A 17,437-nucleotide genomic window follows, 5' to 3' on the forward strand; every position below is an offset into this window, starting at 1 on the left:
AGCACGAGGGCCCCATTTTTTGCCGTTTCGACGCCAGGCAGATGGCGCCGTGGCGGTCTATGGAGCAAGCATGCAAACTGGTTGCAGGAGCAGGTCTTGCTCGCCGTCTGTAGGTACGATGGATGGTGATTCGTTGGTGTGATGGTGTGGCTGTTCTTCCTCGGTAACATGCCGAGAAGAATTTGGAGAAGTCGAGGGGTCGGGTGGCGCTCGGGGTGATGCGATGTACGATGGGTACAGAGGCAGACGCGGAGTGTGGCCCAGCACTCGAGCGCTGATTTGGGACGAAAGGTCGCATCTCTCACAGCGCGGACGGCGGGGAATTAGGCGGATGTGGTAAGAGTGCGGAGCATCACCGCTTCAGATGCAAGTCGTAGAGGAAGAGTTGGTGAGACCATGCTGGCAGCCGCTTGTCGCGCTCGTACAGGTACCCGCAGTTGTGGCAGAGAGACTGAAGCAATGGTCAGCCGGTTGGGTATGAAGGCAGCACAGCATTAAAAGGGAGATGAAAATCAAGGAGCGACGGATGGGGTGCAAGAAACGTACCCTTGGCCCGTTTGGTCCATCTCTGACTGCCCAAGCCGCCTGCCCCGATACCAAACAATGCGAGCAGCGCCAATTTTGTCGTTCCCTGAGAAAAATTGATTAGCACATGCACGATAACTTTCCTTGCGCCCAGTGTGGAGCTGAGCCAGCACACGTACCAATCTGCCAGACCACCCCCTTGGCCACCATAGCCTCCTGTCGTGTCCGGACTATCCCGTGCTTGCGGGCTCAGGCTCCGGAATCGCCGTTTCTTCTTGCTTCGTTCACCCCTCCCCATGCGCTCTTCCGCTTGCTCAAGAGCAAAGTAGTCGCTCCCCTGCGGCATGCCCCCTTGCATGTTGGCCGTGCTTGAAAATCTTGCAGTTTCTCTCCTCAGCCGCCGAATCTGTCTCTCGCGGTCGCCCTCTCTCTTCTCGATCTCCTCCTTGGACAATGTCTCCACTTTGGGCTCCCACTCGTCAGCCAGATGCTCTGGGTCATATCTCCACCCTGCCTCAACCCCTTCCGCCGCATCATTGTCGATCTCGCCGTATCCAACCAGCCCTCCATTTTCGCAAGCTTCTTTTTTCAATCGTAACACTGCTTCGTATATTGCGTGCGTCATGGCAGGGACCCACTCGCCGGCGAGACCCAAGTCGGCGCAGGTTTGCTTGGCGAAAATCTCGGCGAAGCCAGGAGGATGTAATAACGACCATTCAAATTTGTCGCTGTACAATCGGTTCATGAGGTTTATCGTGAGGCTTATGATGCAGCGATAAGTGTCATCGGGATTTAGGACATCATCCGTGGGCAAGGGCGCAGCTGTGGCAGACACGCTGCCGCCGTTTGGCCCGACAGGTACCGGCGTGCTAGCTCCACCGGTGCCATTCGGACCTAATGAAGGAGTCGGGGCGAAGTTGCTGGTTGGTGCCGGGGTGGATGATTGGTCTCTGGAGGCGCCCGACTGGGCCGATCGGAAGGGGGGAATGTTGGAAGCGCTGTTGATGGAGTGGAAGAGGGGATGCATGGCCACGCCAGCGTACTCCTCTAATTGTTGGCGGATTTGGTTTGCGATCTCAAGAATAATCAAGGGCTTTCGATCGTGAGGAAAATCCATTTCGTCCACAAAGACTTTCGCAAACTGGTCAGGCGTAGTGAGGGCCTCGTGTAAGTTCCACAGAAAAGAGTCCTTGAGCCTGAACGCTGGTGTGACATCTGGCTGCTTGTATGCAGGGAGATTTTCATCAATGCCGAACTCGCGCGCATTGTGCGGAGTGGGCAAAGGCGCCTCGGGTCGAAAGGGTTGGATTGTGAGGTCGATGCGAATGGGTATCAAATTGAGAGGGAGATGCGATTGAACTTGGAGCTGCTTCTCGGTCCTTTTATCCGTCAGCTACGAACTCACTCATGGGCATGGAGTCACTCACATGGCGCGCTTTGGTTTGCCCATCCATTCTCTCCATATTCCTTGAACCTCGACCGGAGCGGTCAGCTCTTTGCCCAGCAGTGAGGCGTCAGGTCCCTGCCTTATTGTGGAATCCTCCTGTTGTCTCAAGCTCCGCAGACCAGTTGGACGTCTTCTGGGCCCTTCGCTGTCGTCGAAGTCGTCATCGTCGTATCCGTCCTCGGCGTAGTTTATGGCGGTGGTTCCGCGCTTGGTGGTGCGCACGGGAGGAAGCTGCTGCGACTGCTGGATGACGGGCTGCAAAAGAGAATTGCCATATGTGCGGATGCGCGGAGCATAGCTGGATATGAAGGCCTGGGGCGGGTTGGTTTTGGCCGTGAGAGAGGACATGGCGTCTCAACGATGCCGTACGCGCGCGCAACTCGCAGTCGAAGGCCGAGTGGCAGAGGGTCAAAGCCGGGTCGCAACAAGGTCCGAGGGTATGATGCAGATTTGCAGATTTGCAGACGAGCGGATGAGCAACAATCCAAGGTGCGCCAGGCGCCGGGCGCGTGCAATCGACGAGAATGCAGAGATGGGTCTTGGGTGCTGCGCGTTGGCGCGAGTCGACATAGGAACTGGGGCCCGCAGGCGCCATCCGAACGGCCCGACCTTTCTCCCGCGTTTTTCCTCCCGGAGCGGTCCCCTACTGTACCTACCTGGCAGTGACGTCATCTCCAATTCGCCCTCTCATCCATCTCCACTGTCAACACTTGGGCACCTCTTCGACTGTCAGGAACCCAGCAAGATTGCTATCTCGAGGCCATTGTTATGCATTCGCACCCGGGTTGTCAAACGACATGAGCCGCTCAATGATCCACAGCACGACTCCCGGCGCTTACAATTACGCCAATGACAACGCGGCGCCAAAGATCCAGCAGCGCTTCGTGAAGCACCATCCCCCTGATGCTCCGCCCAACCAAGACAGACCTGCAAGCTCTTGTCCATAGACATCTTTGGCGACTGCATATCCCTGGCATTCGTGACCCATGCGGCTTCCTCGGTCACAAGGCCACAGCTGCTTCCCGAATCACTGCAACCGTATTTCCAGCTTCACCGTGTCTTCTTCCACTTTTGTAAAACAATGACGATCACTAACCTCCATGGCTCCCACAACGTCGCTTCAGGGATGTTTACTGCAATCCTTCCTCCGGGGAAGCCCACAACTACGCCGGTCTTATGCACCGACTCGTTTGAGCCGCTCGAATTTTGACCAATGACTGTTCCGGCAAGCGACAACAGTCGAGCGGTGTTGCTGAGCCGAAGGAAGACTACATCCTCACAATCATCGCACAGGCACCAGTCATATCCCAAGCTGTGTGCTGTCAACCCTCGCTTGCATCCCAAAGGTGACTGTAACGTCCAGGCGCCGTGGACGCAGTTGAAACCTCCATCGAAACTCGTGTAGGTGATTCCCAACTTGGTGTTAGTCCATGTTCAGTCGCCCCGGTTTTCGCTTCGCTGTGCTGCGTCGGCATAGGCGCGCGACACAATCGCTATGCAAATGCCAGACCTTTTAAGAATCTCCATCGTCTTCCGCTCTCTCCATCTCTTCATCAACTGTGGTCACTGCCTTTCCATTCAATCCCCTTTTTTCTCAGCATCATTGAAGCAGGTCTTCTTTTCAACCAATTCACTCCTTCACACCCAAAATGGCGCCCATTGCTTCTACCCTTCTCTTTGCCACTTCCTTCATGGCCTCGATGGTCAAGGGGCATATGATCCTGACCAACCCCGTTCCCTACGGCAAGAGCAGTCTCAACAACAGCCCTCTCTCGAGTTCTGGAAGCGACTTTCCATGCAAGCAGCGCTCCGGCGTCTACGACATCTCCACCATGAATAAGATGGCCGTGGGCCAAGAGCAGACGCTTTCGTTTCAGGGCTCTGCTGTCCACGGCGGCGGCAGCTGCCAACTTTCCGTCTCTCTCGACCCGGAACCCACCAAGAGCTCGACTTTCAAGGTCATCAAGAGCTTCGAGGGAGGATGTCCTGGCACTGATGGTGGCCCCTCTTCATTCAAGTTTTCCATGCCGAAGGAGATCCCCAACGGCAAGGCCACCTTTGCGTGGACTTGGTTCAACAGGATTGGCAATCGGGAAATGTACATGAACTGCGCTCCCATTACGGTGACAGGCGGATCCGACAGCAAAGATGCCTTCAACAAGCTTCCGGACATGTTTGTTGCCAACACGGGTGATGGCTGCACCACCAAGGAGTCAGGAGACCTCGTATTCCCGAACCCAGGTCAGACTGTGCAGAAGATTGGCTCGGGTCCTTTCTATGGTGCGGTTGGAAGCAGCTGTCAGAAAGCCAGCAGTGGCTCTTCGGGGAGCTCTGGGGCCTCGGGCAGCTCTGGGGCTTCTGGCAGCAGCGCTGCTGTCATGGCACCTGGTGCGTCTTCAGCTGCTGCAACTCCAATGGCCTCCACTCTTGCAACTGTGTACACGCCAACCACTCCTGCGGCCAACGCGAACAACACGCCCGCTGCCAATGCCAACAACAGTCCTGTTGGTGTCAACACTCCTGCAGCCTCGACTCCACTCAGCTCTTCTGGCTCCTCTGGCTCCTCGAGCTGTTCTGAAAACGGAGCGATCGTCTGCAATGGCACCGACAAATTCGGCATCTGTAACAGCGGCTCTGTTATCTGGCAGTCTGTTGCCTCTGGAACCAAGTGCCAAAACGGCAGCATTTCCAAAATCTAGACGCCCGGCTTCGCCCACCGCTTTCACTCATTCCCTGGCTCTGTGAGTCTTGGGACACGAATTGAACGACTTGCAACGTTTGTGCTCGGCTGCTTCTGGTCTCCGTCTTTTCTCTTTCTCTTCTTCGCATAGGAATTGGGGCACAGCATTTTGGATGGCAACACGCATTGGGAACGGATCGGTTGGACCGTCGGTTGGCTGTCTGGTCATTCAGCAGGCGCGGGTTTCTCGATTGCATCTCCAGGAGTTCGAGCACTTGACCGACCCTCAGTCTCTCGCTAGCTTGCTTATCACTTTCTAGAGATGATGTCCCCAGAAGGATGGCGGGGTAGGCAGATTTTTATGGCAGGACCACTCAAAATCCACCAAATGATAACTACAGTCTGATGAAGACCTCTTGCTGCCCGGCTTGCAAATGAATTTGTGGGTGCTCATGCTGAAGTAGACCTCGCATGCGACTGCTCGTGCTTGCTTTGTTCCCTTTGCGCATCGCGACAGGAAAATGAAAGAGACTAGATCGACCTGATCTGGACCCGAACCTAGCACAAAGCTGCTTCAACAAAGAGACTCACCTCTCACGACCGCCACTCACGTTTCCAAATAAAGCCCAGTATGCTAGGTAGAGAAACGCTGCAAAGACGCATCGCGAATTTCTGCCTTTTCACTTCCACTTCTGCTTCGCTCTGTGGCACATAGACTCGAACAAAACACAAGATATATCTGATTGTCATCCATGTCTGACGAACAACGACTTAGCGCTGGCCAGACAGTGGCAACTGCACCTCCGTCCGGAAAGCGCACAGCAGAGGGCACGACTTTGGGCGGTCCGCACGTCTACAATGGCAGCGGCGGCGCTACGACCCTGTCGATCAGCAGCAGCAGCAGCAGCAGCAACCTGCAGTCCAACGGACGCACTGAGACAGTCGCTGAAACAGTTGACCATGCTATCATCCCGCAGCTCGCTCTCGACATTGGCTCAGAGCAAACACCAACCCGCGCTTCGTCAGCATCGCCTGTTCCCAGCATCACAATCAGTGGCCCTGCCAGCCCCGAAGGAGAAGAAGGAGAAGAGCCACGACCCGCTATGCAGCGAATCCCAAGCATCGGAGCGAGCGGCGGCGGACTGCATCCTCGTCGATCCCGCTCCCTTTCGGCTGGCGCTCGCGTCGGCGGCGGCCCGTCGATGGACATGAAGGCCATGGAGACGCCGTGCGAGGTGCCGGAACACAGCAAGGCGGTGAACACAATTCGCGACTTGAAAAGCGAGATTGAGGAGCTTAAGGAGCTGGTGGAGCAGGGGGGGAAGAGAGAGGACGAGTTTTCGAAGCTGGTCGACGAGAAGAGGACTTTGGAGAAGCGATTTGAAGAGCGCGAGGCTGAGATGCAAGAGCTAAGGACGAAGACGGAAAAGTTTAAAAGGGAGAGGGATGACTATCTGCGCATCAAGAACCGCTTGAATAGAGAGCTGCAGGAGAGGAGAAAGGATAAGCCGTGTCGCGTCGCCGAGCACGAGGAGCTGAGTCTTCGCGTTCAGAGGATGGAGTCGGAGCAGGAGGAGATGAGGAATTCGAGAGAGTGCAGCATGCCGATTCACCACCAGTTTCTTGCCGAATACGCGGCAAAAATTAACGAACAGGACAAGGAGATACGGACTTTGTGGGCCGTGAATGATAAACTGTCGGCCATGGACCCCTGCAACTTACCGATGCACAAGGTCATCCTTAAGGAGTACCATGACCAAGTCAACATTATGGACAAGGAGATACAGGCCAAGGACAAGGTCATAGAGGAGCAAGAGAGGATGGCGCAACAAGATGGCCTTGAGATTTCGGGTCATCGCTCGCAATTGGAGGCCATGGAGGGCCATCTCGAAGGTCAAAAGGCAAAGTTGGGGCAAGATTTAAAGTCGGTGATAGACGAGATGAAGAGACAAGAAAAGGACATGGACGGGTGGATTGCAAACATTGCGCAGCGCGATGTGTATACAAGAGAAATCACAGACGAAGACCTGGAAAGACTGCACAAGATTTACCTAGATCGATCCAACGGCTTCCGCGCGCTCAAGAAAACGATGGTTTCGAGCCAGCCAGAGGAACCGGCGAATCAAGGGAAGGGCGACCAAGTCGACAAGTCGACGAGGCTTGAGCAATGGGCCAAGAAGAAGGAAGATGTGGTGGCAAAATCAATCGAGATTGTGGAGAGATTGCAGAAGGAATTGAAAGAACGCGACGTTGAAATGATTGCGTTGAAGAAGGGGGCCAAGATATCGATTGATCAGTCCGCGATGGATCCGGATCACTTTGATCTCAAATGGGAGCTCGACGACAAGTATCGCACGCTGATCAACTTTGGCGTCCACTTGAAGCTTGTGGACCAGGAAGAGGCGTTGAAGAAGTTGCAGGAGGTCGAGTTGCCGAACGCGAAGACAAACTTGGAAGCTTTCAAAAAGGCAATCGAGGAGAAGAGGCAGGAGGTTCATAACAGGATCATGCACCGGACTGGAGAAGCACCCAAGACTGATAAGGGGCTGAGAAGAGGAATGAGGAACGAGTAGGTAGGATGGTTCGGAGGATGGATGGCAGAATGGAACAGAGGTGGTGGCTATGTATGCAGGTTAGGTAGTGAGATACGTGGATCCATCTTCAGCCCTTTACCGAGCCACAAACTGCAACGTCACTTGGCCCGTGCGCATTCCCAGTTCAGCTCGCCGCCCTCCAGTCGCAACCGCAACCGCAACCGCAACCGCAACCTCTGCACCACGCCATACCTACCAACCTGAACACCCTCTTAAAAAGCCCCATCCGCCGTGGTCCGATCATCCGAAGCTCCACACTGTCTATCCTCTCATTTCACAAGGCTGGCCAACCATCATGCGGCGCCTCCATGTCACCCTCTTTGTCGTCTTCATCGTCCTTTTCTGTCTGGCCCGCCCTTCGCTGCAGTTTGGCGCTGGCAACATTGCAAGCATCTCCACCGTCGAGGGAGTCAACTGGCGCCATGGCGACATTGAAGACATGCTCAAAAAGGTCGCGTGCCTCAAGGGCCACAAATGGTCCTCCATGATGATCAAACGCGTCTACTTTGGGTGAGGCTTGTGCAACCCATTCATCATGAGCGCGCTTCTGACAAGACAAGAAACTTTTTGAGAGACTATTCGCAAGCCGTCGATGTGGGCACTTTGAAGGGCGTCCAGGCCGATACGGTTCGTCTCCCGCTTGACTTGTTCCATCAACGGCACTGACCAGCCCTAGATTCGCATACTTGTGTGGATCCTGGCCTTTATGTCCTTTGGATATGCGACCAAGGAATTTGAAGTTACCCACGAGCGTCTCGGCGGTACGCGGCCCCCGCGGTTCTCACAGTCGACTATCAGCTGACATTTGACCAGTCTATCGCCCAGAGGAGCACATTGACAACCCAAAGGCAACTCTCTCGTCTCCCTGGATTTTCCACAACGCCTGCTAATTCTTTCCAGGACTACGCGGACAACGAGGATGCCCGCAAGTATGACCCTCGTCTCCGCGGCCCCGTCTCCCCAGAAGAATTAGCAGTCGACCCCAATACGGGTATGGCCCCCGCGCACGTGCTTGCATGAGTGTGCTGACGTTCCTCAGGAATGAAGAATTACATCGCCAATGAACATGGAGGCTGGGCCACGAGTGTAGGCTACGTCAAACACAGCTTTGCCCGTGCTATCCACTATGGTCGCATGTATACTCATGGTACTGGCGGCTCTAAGGGTCGCGAAGAAGACCTTTGCGAAGCTCTCCGTTGTCTGGGCCAAGGGCTTCACACTCTCGAGGATTTTGGAGCCCACACCAACTACACGGAGCTTGCATTGCGAGAGCTCGGCTTTCACAATGTCTTTCCTCACACTGGCACAGCTACGCAAATGAATGTCCATGGCAAGCACATTTTCCCCCTTGTCACTGGCACATTTGGTGCTGTTGATTTCCTCCATTCTGTTCTTGGTGAAGCCACGGACCATTTTACCCAGTCTGAAGTCGACGTGCCGTCAGAAATGGACGAACTGACGCAGCAGCTGAACAACTCGGGCGGCGCGACCGGCAAGCGATCAGGTAGTGGCTCGGGTGCTGACGCTGATGGCTTGGTGAGCTTGCTATCAAAAATTCCCGGCACTTCGTCGCTTTGCCAGGAGGCGCAGTCCTTGAAGGCTGCTTCCGATGCCCAAGCAGCCCAGAATGCATCCCGTGGGGTTGGACACGACAACTACAGCGGATCCCGCGCTCAAGCTCCTCAGTTCGCCGCACCACCTGGCTCGGCCGGCGGTCCTCCAGGCCCTGGAGTGCCGGGAATGGATCCCAACTTTGACCCTCAGAGCGTTGTCCCCAAGATCTATCCCATCCTCGAGTTCAGGGACAAGGTCGTTCGTTCAATCAGCAACGTCATTTCCAAGATCCCTGGTCTTGAGAGCTTGGTTGAGAAGATCAGCGAGAGAATCACGCAGTTCGTTTTTGCTCTTCTCGCTCCGTTTGTCCTGCCCATCATCACCGCTGTTTCCAAGCAATTGAAGCAAGGTTCCTCGGTGGTCATCGATGCCAGCGGTAAGCATCAGTACGAGCCGTGGACTGATCCCTACTGCACGGATCCTACCCATTCGCTCCTTTCCAAGGATCACTTTGCCAACGTTCTCAACGAACCCGCTGGTCAAGTCGCCTGCGCTATTCTTGAATACGTCGCTCCACGCGTCATCTATGCCATGGACCATCCCAACACCAATGTCGACGAGGTTTTGCACGATGTCGTCCGCGTCTTCCACCATCCAGCTCTCCGCGACAACCACTGCGAAATTCATCGCAAGATGTTTTCGGTGGTCGAGAACTGGGCGCATTCCCGACCTGACCGCGGCCATAACCTCAACAACCTTCTCAGTTCCGAAAGCGTCCGTGCCGGCAAGAATAACATTGGTGGACAGGGTCACACCCATGGCGGTCAAAAACCACCCCAACAGCCCTCCAGTGGAGGCGGTTTTGGCGGTGCTTTGGGTGGACTGGCCAACCTTGGTAGCAGCTCTTCCGGGCACAGTGGTGGCGGCAGTGGTGGTGGCATCGGCGGCCTTTTGGGCAACATCAACAAGTTGTCTGGGGGCAAGAATCCGCTCAGTAGCATACTCGGCGGTGGTAACGGCGGCTTTGGAAAACGCGAAGCCGACACGCCGCCTCCGCCTCAGCAACAGCACGGTGGTCACCCGTACCAGCAACACACGCCATCCTACGAACAAGGCCCGCCTTCGTACCACTCAACACCACCACCTCCTCCTCCTCCTTCTCATCACCAGCAATACGCCTATCAGCCTGAGGCCCCGCTCCCGCCAGGTCCACCCCAAAATAACCCTCAGGACCCCTACGCCTTTCCCTCGCACTACCAACAAGGCTGGAACGATCAGGGTCCCTCTCCCGGACCGTACGGTCACCAGCAGCCGCCTCCCCCGCAGGGAGGCTATCCAGGCTACGGCGGCGACCAGCCAGGCGCGGGACAGTGGGGACAAGGAGGCGCCTATGGTGGTGGTGGATATGGACAGCAATCCCCGCAGCCGCCGCCAGGTGGCCACTGGGGTGGCCAGTATTAGGCACTCCATCGAACTGATCAGATGGCGGAGCTAGCTGCGTTGGCCGTCCTCAAAAACGCATCGTGATTGTCCTTCGTTCAGCTTGGGCTGATGGACCTGGCCACTTTATCCCCATGTCGACAAACAGTGCGCAGCGAGACACGATAAGAAACGGTAGTTCCCTGAAACCTTGCCTATATGGCTTCCCAGCTGCTCGCTCCACCAGTCACCGATCATGTGCCAAAGACGTCGATGATTCTGCTCTACCACGTCGACAATTGTGGCAAACGACGAGCACTTTGAACGAGAGAAAAATGAACAAATTGCTGGGGTTGATGACGGTGTCTCTAACATTTCGGCGCGATGGCCCCGGGGGGGTTGCCGGTAGCATCTAGATACCCAGGACTCTCGGGCTTGGGATGGCTGGTTGGGGGTGGAGGTGGTGGGGTGGGTAGGCGGCGCGGTGTCCGGGGGTGGGAGTGTCATTTCAAGTCCGTCTGGTTGGCTGGCTCAATCAAGTCTTGTTGTTCCTTGCAAAGAAAGTCTTTTGATTGATTGACGAATTGAATGATTTATGCGTGCACCATCAGTTTGACGTTGGAGTGAAAAACAGCGCCGGTTTTGTCTTACACCTTTCCATTTCGTCTGACAAACACGGCAACTTTCTTCACATTCATCGTGGGTGCTTTGGCAGAACAGCACGGATACATGCACCGATCAAGGACCATCACTGTATGCGGCAGAGGAGAAGAAGGAGGTTTCGAAATCATGATCATGCTCTTCTTTTTTGCTCATCTTTTTGTCGGCTGCTGAAAGGGGACGGAATACTGGACTACAGAATCAACGCCAACACCAGAACCACTACTACTAACTACTACGACGACGACGACGACGACGACGAGACGCAACCAGAGCTTGAAAGTGAGTAGCGATGCATGCAACAACCCCCGCCGCGTTCATCAATCCATCTCAACCCACCTTAATCACAAATGGGCTGCTCTCTCTCCCGACTTCGCCTCTCCCTGTCGTCCTCGCTACCTCACAAAAGCGCCTTCAACGCAACGACGCCCTCCTGCAAAATTGCCGGATTCTTCGTCTCCTTGAGCACCTCCTTCAAAACGGCCGGACCATTCAGCGCCTTGACCTTCTCTCTGCCCCTACCACCGACGGGACCGGGCGCCGTGACGAGGTTCTTGAGACAGACGACGCCGCGATGCCGCAGGTCGTCGGCGTCGTCCTCGACGAGGCCCATGACGATGTCGACGCCGCGCTCGCGCTGCAGCACCGCGTCGGCTGCCGCGTCCCACTCGGTCAGCATGGCGAGCGCGCCGCCGGCCGCGCGCCGCGTCGCCGCGTCCTCGGCGTCGGCCAGCGCGAGCAGGATGTGCAGGCGGTTGCGCGCGGCGGGCGTGCCGTCGGCAAACTTGATGGCGCCGTGCGGCGAGAGTTGCAGGTTGCAGACTAGTTCGACGGCTGCCCGCTGCACCATTGGATTGTTGGCCAGCAGCAGGTCTTCGATGCGCGTCCACGCGAGCTTGATGATGGCTTCGCGCGCGTCGTCTTCGGCGGATGCGAGATTGGTCAGTGCGAGGAGTGATTCGAAGACAGGCAGCAGGTCGCGCTGCTCTTGTTCAGGGTCGTCGTCGAGGAGGTGGACGAGCGGTCGTACGGCGGTCGTGATGGGGAGCGTGGAGTTGGAGAAGATGTGATGTGGGTTGACGGAAATGAGAATGCGCGCGAGGATGTGGGCGGCGGTCCGCGAGGCAGATTTGCCATATGATGCTTGCGTATGCGACGTGTGCTGCTGGACCGTCTCGTTGACTTGGACAAGGGCTTTGATAACACCCTGCTGGGCCATAGTGCCCCTGTGCTTCTGCTCCTTTGACAATGAAAGGAGAATTCCCAAGATCTGAGAGAGGACGTTTGGTGATGCCTTCTTGCACTCATGCACCAAAAAGGGGACAACGTTTGCCTGCAGTACCTTGGCACACCTGGCTGTGACATGGGCGTCATCGTCAAGAGGATCATCCGGCGCTGGCTTCTTCGAGTTTGCATAGGCCTTGAGCTGCGAGATTCTCTTCTGCTCTTCGGTACTTACAGGACGATACGCGGTCAGGTTGCTCAAGATTGTCAAGCCGCCAAAAATCAGCGGCTTCGCTGCCCCTTCAGCATTCATCACTTTGACCAACTCGCGCAGGAACACCTTGTCTTTCGCAAGTTCTTCCTTGATCCGGGGCTTGAGAGATGAGTATGCCAGACCCTCAACTGACTCTTGCTTGACGACCTCATCAGACGAGAGAACAACCTTCTTAAACCTTGCTACGAGCTCGTCCTGGCTGTGGTCATCAGAGTCAGACACCATTGCGCTGTCTTCTCCGGCGGGTGCCTCGTGGATTTTGACGAGAATAAGAGCCGCCTTATTCGCTTTGGCCTTGTCCAAGCTAGTCTTTGCAACATCCTCGAGCCAGAATTTGACGTGTTTTGCAATGGCTTCTCTGCAAGTCTTCTCAATGCAGGCCGCGCTAAGCAGCTCAAGGGCAGCCTGCTCCAGGCGCTGGCTTCTCCGCGACATGACAAGCTCCGGCAGTCCTTCGAGGAAGCCTTGGGTCAGAAAGAGAGCGGCACTCTGTTGCGGGGCGATGGGAAAAATGGCAGCGGCAGCGGAAAAGGCCAGGACGAGGCCATCGGTCGTGGGATACTGCACCTTGTGGGCGACGTAGCGCGAGATCAATTTTTGCGAGTTTTCCGGAGAGAGCTCCAGGAGCTTCGCGGTTGCCAGCGTTGCTTGGCTGCGAAGAGCTGGAGGCGCTCGAATGTCCATGGACGACAAAATGACATCAAAGCCGTCGGCGTCAATGATGCCATTGAGGTGGTTTGCCTCGGCCACGAGGGCCCTCGAAATCGACTTCATGGCGCGTTCAGGGTGGGCCAAGCCGGCCTCCATCATCTGCGCCAAGGAAAGCATGAAGATGTCTCTCAATGCGGTGATGCGCTCATCCTCTGAAGTCCAGGCAGAAGAGTCGAGTAGAACGACAAAGAGGCCCTCGGTGCTGTCATCGCCACGGTCAAAAAAGCGCTCGAAAATGTTGTGAGGTTTCTCTTTGAAATGCGCGGCCAGGTACTTGCGGGCGTGCAAATGGCCCTTGAGCAGGCGACCAGTGATTCTGTCGGCAATGGCGTCCTCGCCGGTGAAGTCCATGAGGATCTGGGTCGCTTCTTCTGCGACATCCCGGCTAAGCTGGTTGTGCTCGGCGTAGGCGACGGCGTCCCAGCCATGCTTTTCATTCTTTGAATTCAGATAGCTCCTGACCAAACTCACGAAGGGCCCGCGGCTCTCTTGGGCATGCAGCCTCTGCCACGTATCCCTGATCAGGGCGTTTTCGGGATGGATGGCGGAGGCTTCTCGGAGCAGGTCGGCTGCATGGAGGTAGTTTGCGGCCTCAATGTCGGCGTCGGCCTGGCTAACGAGCTGTGTGATTCTGCTTTGGTCGTGGTCTTCGGCCATGGTGGGATGGAAGGGGCATTGCTAGCTGAGTACGAACGGCCGGCGGGATTGTGGGGGGGGGGGGGGGGGGGGGGCCAACCTTGGGCCGTCCGTGTGCGGTGAGGTGGGGATGGAGTTGAGAGAGAGAGAGAGAGATCGGGGAAGGCGCGTGCACGTGGTGGCAGCCCCGCCACTGTGCCTGCTTTCGCGCGCCACCAGGAACATACGTCAGTCGACAATGCCCGTGCAATTGAATCGAATATTTATCTGCCAACAACCTTTGCCATCTTGTCGACATCGAATTCATCCTCCCAATTGACCTGTCCGTCATTGCGTATCTCCCCACGACCGTCGCCCACGATGCCAGGTAGCGTTCCAACGAATCCATTCCTCCACCACCCCCCCTCCAAAAAAAAAAAAAAAAAAAAAAGAAAAAAAAAACAACCCCGCGACGTCACATGTTCCCCGCCAGCCAGGGCAGCGCTCATGAATGCTCCATGTAATAGGCTGCTCACTCTGGCTCGTTCCGCCCAAGGACTCGCCCATCTACGACAAGCTCACCACCCTCATCTGCAAAACGCTGCCAGCCCAATTCCCAGAAGCGACGCCTGAACGGCTCGTGGCCGCCGGATTCGTCCCACACGTGACATTGACATCAGACGTCCCTCTCGACCTTTTCACGCGGGCCCAAGACGTCGACGAGGCGCGCTGCAAAGCCGATGCGCAGGCGTGGCTGGATAGCATAAGGGTCTCGTTGCCCCGTGGCAGCGAGGTCGATGTGCGGTTCCGGGGCCTCGACGTTGGCAACAAGTTTGTCCAGAAGCTTACGCTGCGCGTCGAGAGACAAGGCGTGAGAGATTTGGCTCTCTGGTCGAGAGTACTTGCCGTGGAAGATGGTCTCAACACGCCTGCGCAGCGGTGGGCTGATGAGGCTTACTGGCCCCATTGCAGTCTGATCTAGTAAGAGCTGCTCGTCCTTCTTACTTCTTTTATGCTTACAGAAGAGCAGTGGAAGCATAGACATTTCCGAAGAGAAAAAGGCACAACTGCAGAAGCTCGTAGAAGCTGCCGGTATTAGCATCGATGGGTCTGGGGATCTCGGTGGTTGGAAAGGAGGAACTGTTTGGCTTGTGCCAACATACAAGCCAATCCCCGAATGGACGCCATGGGCCGAAGTTCTCATATAGACTGAAAAGTTTCTTGAATTGATTGCCTTTTGCGCATCATAAAGACGCGTGCTCTCAAAACGCCGATGCCATGTCTCTGCCTGTTGTGGACCAGAAAACCCTCCCTTCTGCAACATTAACAAATCACGAAAGCTTCTCGAGCAGTATCCTAGACCCAGGATTGCCCTTTGCCGCCGGCTTCTCCACCTTCTTCTTCTCTGCCTTGTCCTTCGGCTTCTCCGACTCCTTTCCTTGAGCGGCCTTTTCCAGCTTGGCCTTCTCCTTCTTCAGCGCCTTCAGTACCTTGTCCTTGCTCTCAAATCCGTCTGCTTCCACCATGGCAACCACGGTAAAAGAGCTAGGCCCAGTGGCCCACTCGACAATGTGGTCCTTGATGTGTGCGTAGAGGGCATTGTGGAAGTTGAGCGGCGGGTCAATGCGCTTCAGCTGCTTGGTTTGTGGGTCAAAGTGGCCACCGGTGGCAAGAATCTTCAGCATACGACCAGCGTGCGATGACTGCGACAAGTGGTCTTCTGAGTTGGGATTGCCTCCAGCGAGGGCGGCCACGGCCTCAACGGCTTCGGTCTTGTCGCCCTCGGCGCCCAGCAACGTCTCGGTGATGAACTGGCAACCAAAAGATGATTGCGCGAGCACTGAAGGGTCAGCAGCAAGGACGCTGAGGAGATTGGGCGAGTATGTGCGGACAATCTCCTTTCGCCTGACTTCTGGATCCTTCTTCGAGGTTTGCTTGCGGATTTCGTGAACTTCGTCCAGGAGGGCCTGGTCTTCGGCAGTGGGGAACAGCCACTTTGTTGGGCCTGACAGAGGGTAAAGGAGTACGATGCGACCACCCTTATCCAAGGCAAGATTCAGAAGTTTCTCTTGCTGCACCTCCATACTTGATGTGGTGTTGAGGAGTTCCGGGTAGATGAGCTTGGAGGTCAGGACGGTGTCGTCGACCACGTCCAAAGCAGCCAGGAGAACCTGGTGGGCCCATTGGTCATATGCCATGATTTCTATGTTGCTCTTGTAAATCTTGAGGATGTTCTTGCGGTCCTTTGCCGTGCCATAAGCTAGAGCTAGCGCCACAACCCGGGCACCATTCTTCGTAAAGGCCAAGTTCTTCAACAAGTCTCCCTCCTCGTCGCCCTTGATCAACTCCAGGAACTCAGTCGCCTCTTCAGTTCCGGGCTTGGTGTTGAGGAAGTACTGGAGCATGGCATCATGGAGCATCGTGAATCCGGTCATCTTCTTCTGGATGAGCTGGTTGATGAGACCACGTAGGTTATCCATGATGGGCTTGCGCTTTTCGGGTGTCTTTTCGAGAATGCTCGCCAATGTTGCGTCGTCTGCCTCGCCCTTCTTGCTCTTGAACAGAGCAAATTCTGGGCCGTACCACTCCTGGAGCATGATGGCCTTTTGTTTCTTCGTCGCCATGCCACGGTAAATATCGTCTAGAATCCAGGATGCCTCGGGGTTGTTGATCAGGCGCTTAACGCATCCGTAGAACTCTGAAATGACCATTTCTCTGGTTTCCTCGTCTCTGTATCAACATGTCAGCGGTTATTCCCAAAGGGACTGGAGAACTGCGCACCCGCCAACAAGAATCTTTCCAACCAGGAATTTGGCATATCTACTTTCAGCCAGGCTCTTATAAGTCCCCTTGAGCTCGGTCGCGATCATTTTGCGCTGGGCTGGCGTGCCATATTTCAGAGCGGTCTGTATAACGCGAGTAGAGTCGTGCTTGAAGACAAAGTCCTGGACTCTGCCGGTAATGATGCCAAAAAGCTCGGTGAGAAGCTCATGACGCTCCGCCTTGGGGACGCTAGACTTTATCCTCAGACGTTCCCAAATCTTCTTGGACCTGTGAATGTCATCGCCATGTGGTTTGGCCAATTTGCGTTCCTTTGCGAGTTGCTTTTGCTTTTGGTGGGCTTCGCGCGAGTTGGAGGCTGGTGTTCTTGTCAGGAAATGCCATAGGAATCCGCAAAGGCCAGCCGCAGACTTACCTCCAGCGCCCTTGTCACCACCAGATGCTGGCGTTTTCGAATCCTTCTTTCCACCACCAATCTTCACACCCCCATCCTCGTTGTCGCTGTCCATGGAGTCGTCGCTATCGCTCGCTTCTTCCGCTGCGCCGTCTTGGGCCGAGGTGCCGTAAAAGCCAGTGTCGCTTTCGGTCGTGTCCGACTCGATCAGTTCTTCGGAACTCTGCTGCTTCTTCTTCGCAAGCTTGGCTGGCTTCGCGATCTTTGCACCAGCAGCGGACCGCGCCCTCTTCTTCTTGTCGCCGACATCTTTGGTCGATTCCGACTGCTTGCGCTTGACTCCTGCCATTGTTTGCTGTCGCGGGCGGATGGTGATTGCGCTATGCACAAAAGTTCCAATTTTTTGGAAACAGTCGGTGCTCGGACCAAGGGACTCTAGGCGGTGGCAGAATCTTGACTCGCGCAGCGGCCGTCAGCGCCCGCGATGACGCATGACAAGCCGGAATCGCGACATGGGTGCTTTCAAGATCGAGGGCAACCGGATGCTGCTTGGTCCGAC

At 55.7% G+C, this 17,437-nt stretch overlaps 7 protein-coding genes across 7 annotated transcripts; 4 read left to right on the plus strand and 3 right to left on the minus strand.

Annotated features, from left to right (window-relative positions):
* Positions 1–261: 261 nt before the first annotated feature.
* Positions 262–2,704, minus strand: IWZ02DRAFT_25125 (uncharacterized protein). The gene is made up of 4 exons (XM_066763191.1): positions 1,953–2,704; positions 705–1,904; positions 547–631; positions 262–451 (listed from the first exon to the last, which is right to left on the minus strand). Exons 1-4 carry the CDS (start codon positions 2,318–2,320, stop codon positions 353–355), a joined length of 1,752 nt encoding a protein of 583 aa, XP_066627334.1. The 5' UTR covers positions 2,321–2,704; the 3' UTR covers positions 262–352.
* A 1,102-nt stretch (positions 2,705–3,806) lies between these two features.
* On the plus strand, positions 3,807–5,072 carry IWZ02DRAFT_440077 (uncharacterized protein). Its single transcript, XM_066766811.1, has one exon. It carries the CDS (start codon positions 3,814–3,816, stop codon positions 4,669–4,671), a length of 858 nt encoding a protein of 285 aa, XP_066627335.1. The 5' UTR covers positions 3,807–3,813; the 3' UTR covers positions 4,672–5,072.
* IWZ02DRAFT_440078 (uncharacterized protein) lies at positions 5,073–7,284 on the plus strand. The gene has a single exon (XM_066766812.1). It carries the CDS (start codon positions 5,405–5,407, stop codon positions 7,223–7,225), a length of 1,821 nt encoding a protein of 606 aa, XP_066627336.1. The 5' UTR covers positions 5,073–5,404; the 3' UTR covers positions 7,226–7,284.
* Positions 7,285–7,393: 109 nt separating this feature from the next.
* Positions 7,394–10,314, plus strand: IWZ02DRAFT_25159 (heterokaryon incompatibility protein Het-C-domain-containing protein). The gene is made up of 6 exons (XM_066763196.1): positions 7,394–7,756; positions 7,807–7,873; positions 7,923–8,007; positions 8,060–8,094; positions 8,147–8,237; positions 8,286–10,314. The coding sequence occupies exons 1-6, from the start codon at positions 7,542–7,544 to the stop codon at positions 10,259–10,261; spliced, it is 2,469 nt and encodes an 822-aa protein (XP_066627337.1). The 5' UTR covers positions 7,394–7,541; the 3' UTR covers positions 10,262–10,314.
* Positions 10,315–10,994: 680 nt separating this feature from the next.
* On the minus strand, positions 10,995–13,807 carry IWZ02DRAFT_394734 (myosin-binding striated muscle assembly central-domain-containing protein). Its single transcript, XM_066765568.1, has one exon. The coding sequence runs from the start codon at positions 13,743–13,745 to the stop codon at positions 11,280–11,282; it is 2,466 nt and encodes an 821-aa protein (XP_066627338.1). The 5' UTR covers positions 13,746–13,807; the 3' UTR covers positions 10,995–11,279.
* A 157-nt stretch (positions 13,808–13,964) lies between these two features.
* IWZ02DRAFT_440085 (2',3'-cyclic-nucleotide 3'-phosphodiesterase) lies at positions 13,965–14,907 on the plus strand. Its single transcript, XM_066766813.1, has 2 exons — positions 13,965–14,091; positions 14,231–14,907. Exons 1-2 carry the CDS (start codon positions 14,085–14,087, stop codon positions 14,683–14,685), a joined length of 462 nt encoding a protein of 153 aa, XP_066627339.1. The 5' UTR covers positions 13,965–14,084; the 3' UTR covers positions 14,686–14,907.
* IWZ02DRAFT_394740 (pumilio domain-containing protein) lies at positions 14,908–17,388 on the minus strand. The gene is made up of 3 exons (XM_066765569.1): positions 16,900–17,388; positions 16,485–16,842; positions 14,908–16,433 (listed from the first exon to the last, which is right to left on the minus strand). Exons 1-3 carry the CDS (start codon positions 17,225–17,227, stop codon positions 15,035–15,037), a joined length of 2,085 nt encoding a protein of 694 aa, XP_066627340.1. The 5' UTR covers positions 17,228–17,388; the 3' UTR covers positions 14,908–15,034.
* Positions 17,389–17,437: the final 49 nt, after the last annotated feature.

The sequence above is a fragment of the Phyllosticta citriasiana genome (genome assembly GCF_038021145.1).
Source record: "Phyllosticta citriasiana strain CBS 120426 chromosome Unknown IWZ02scaffold_1, whole genome shotgun sequence".
Lineage (NCBI taxonomy): Eukaryota > Fungi > Ascomycota > Dothideomycetes > Botryosphaeriales > Phyllostictaceae > Phyllosticta > Phyllosticta citriasiana.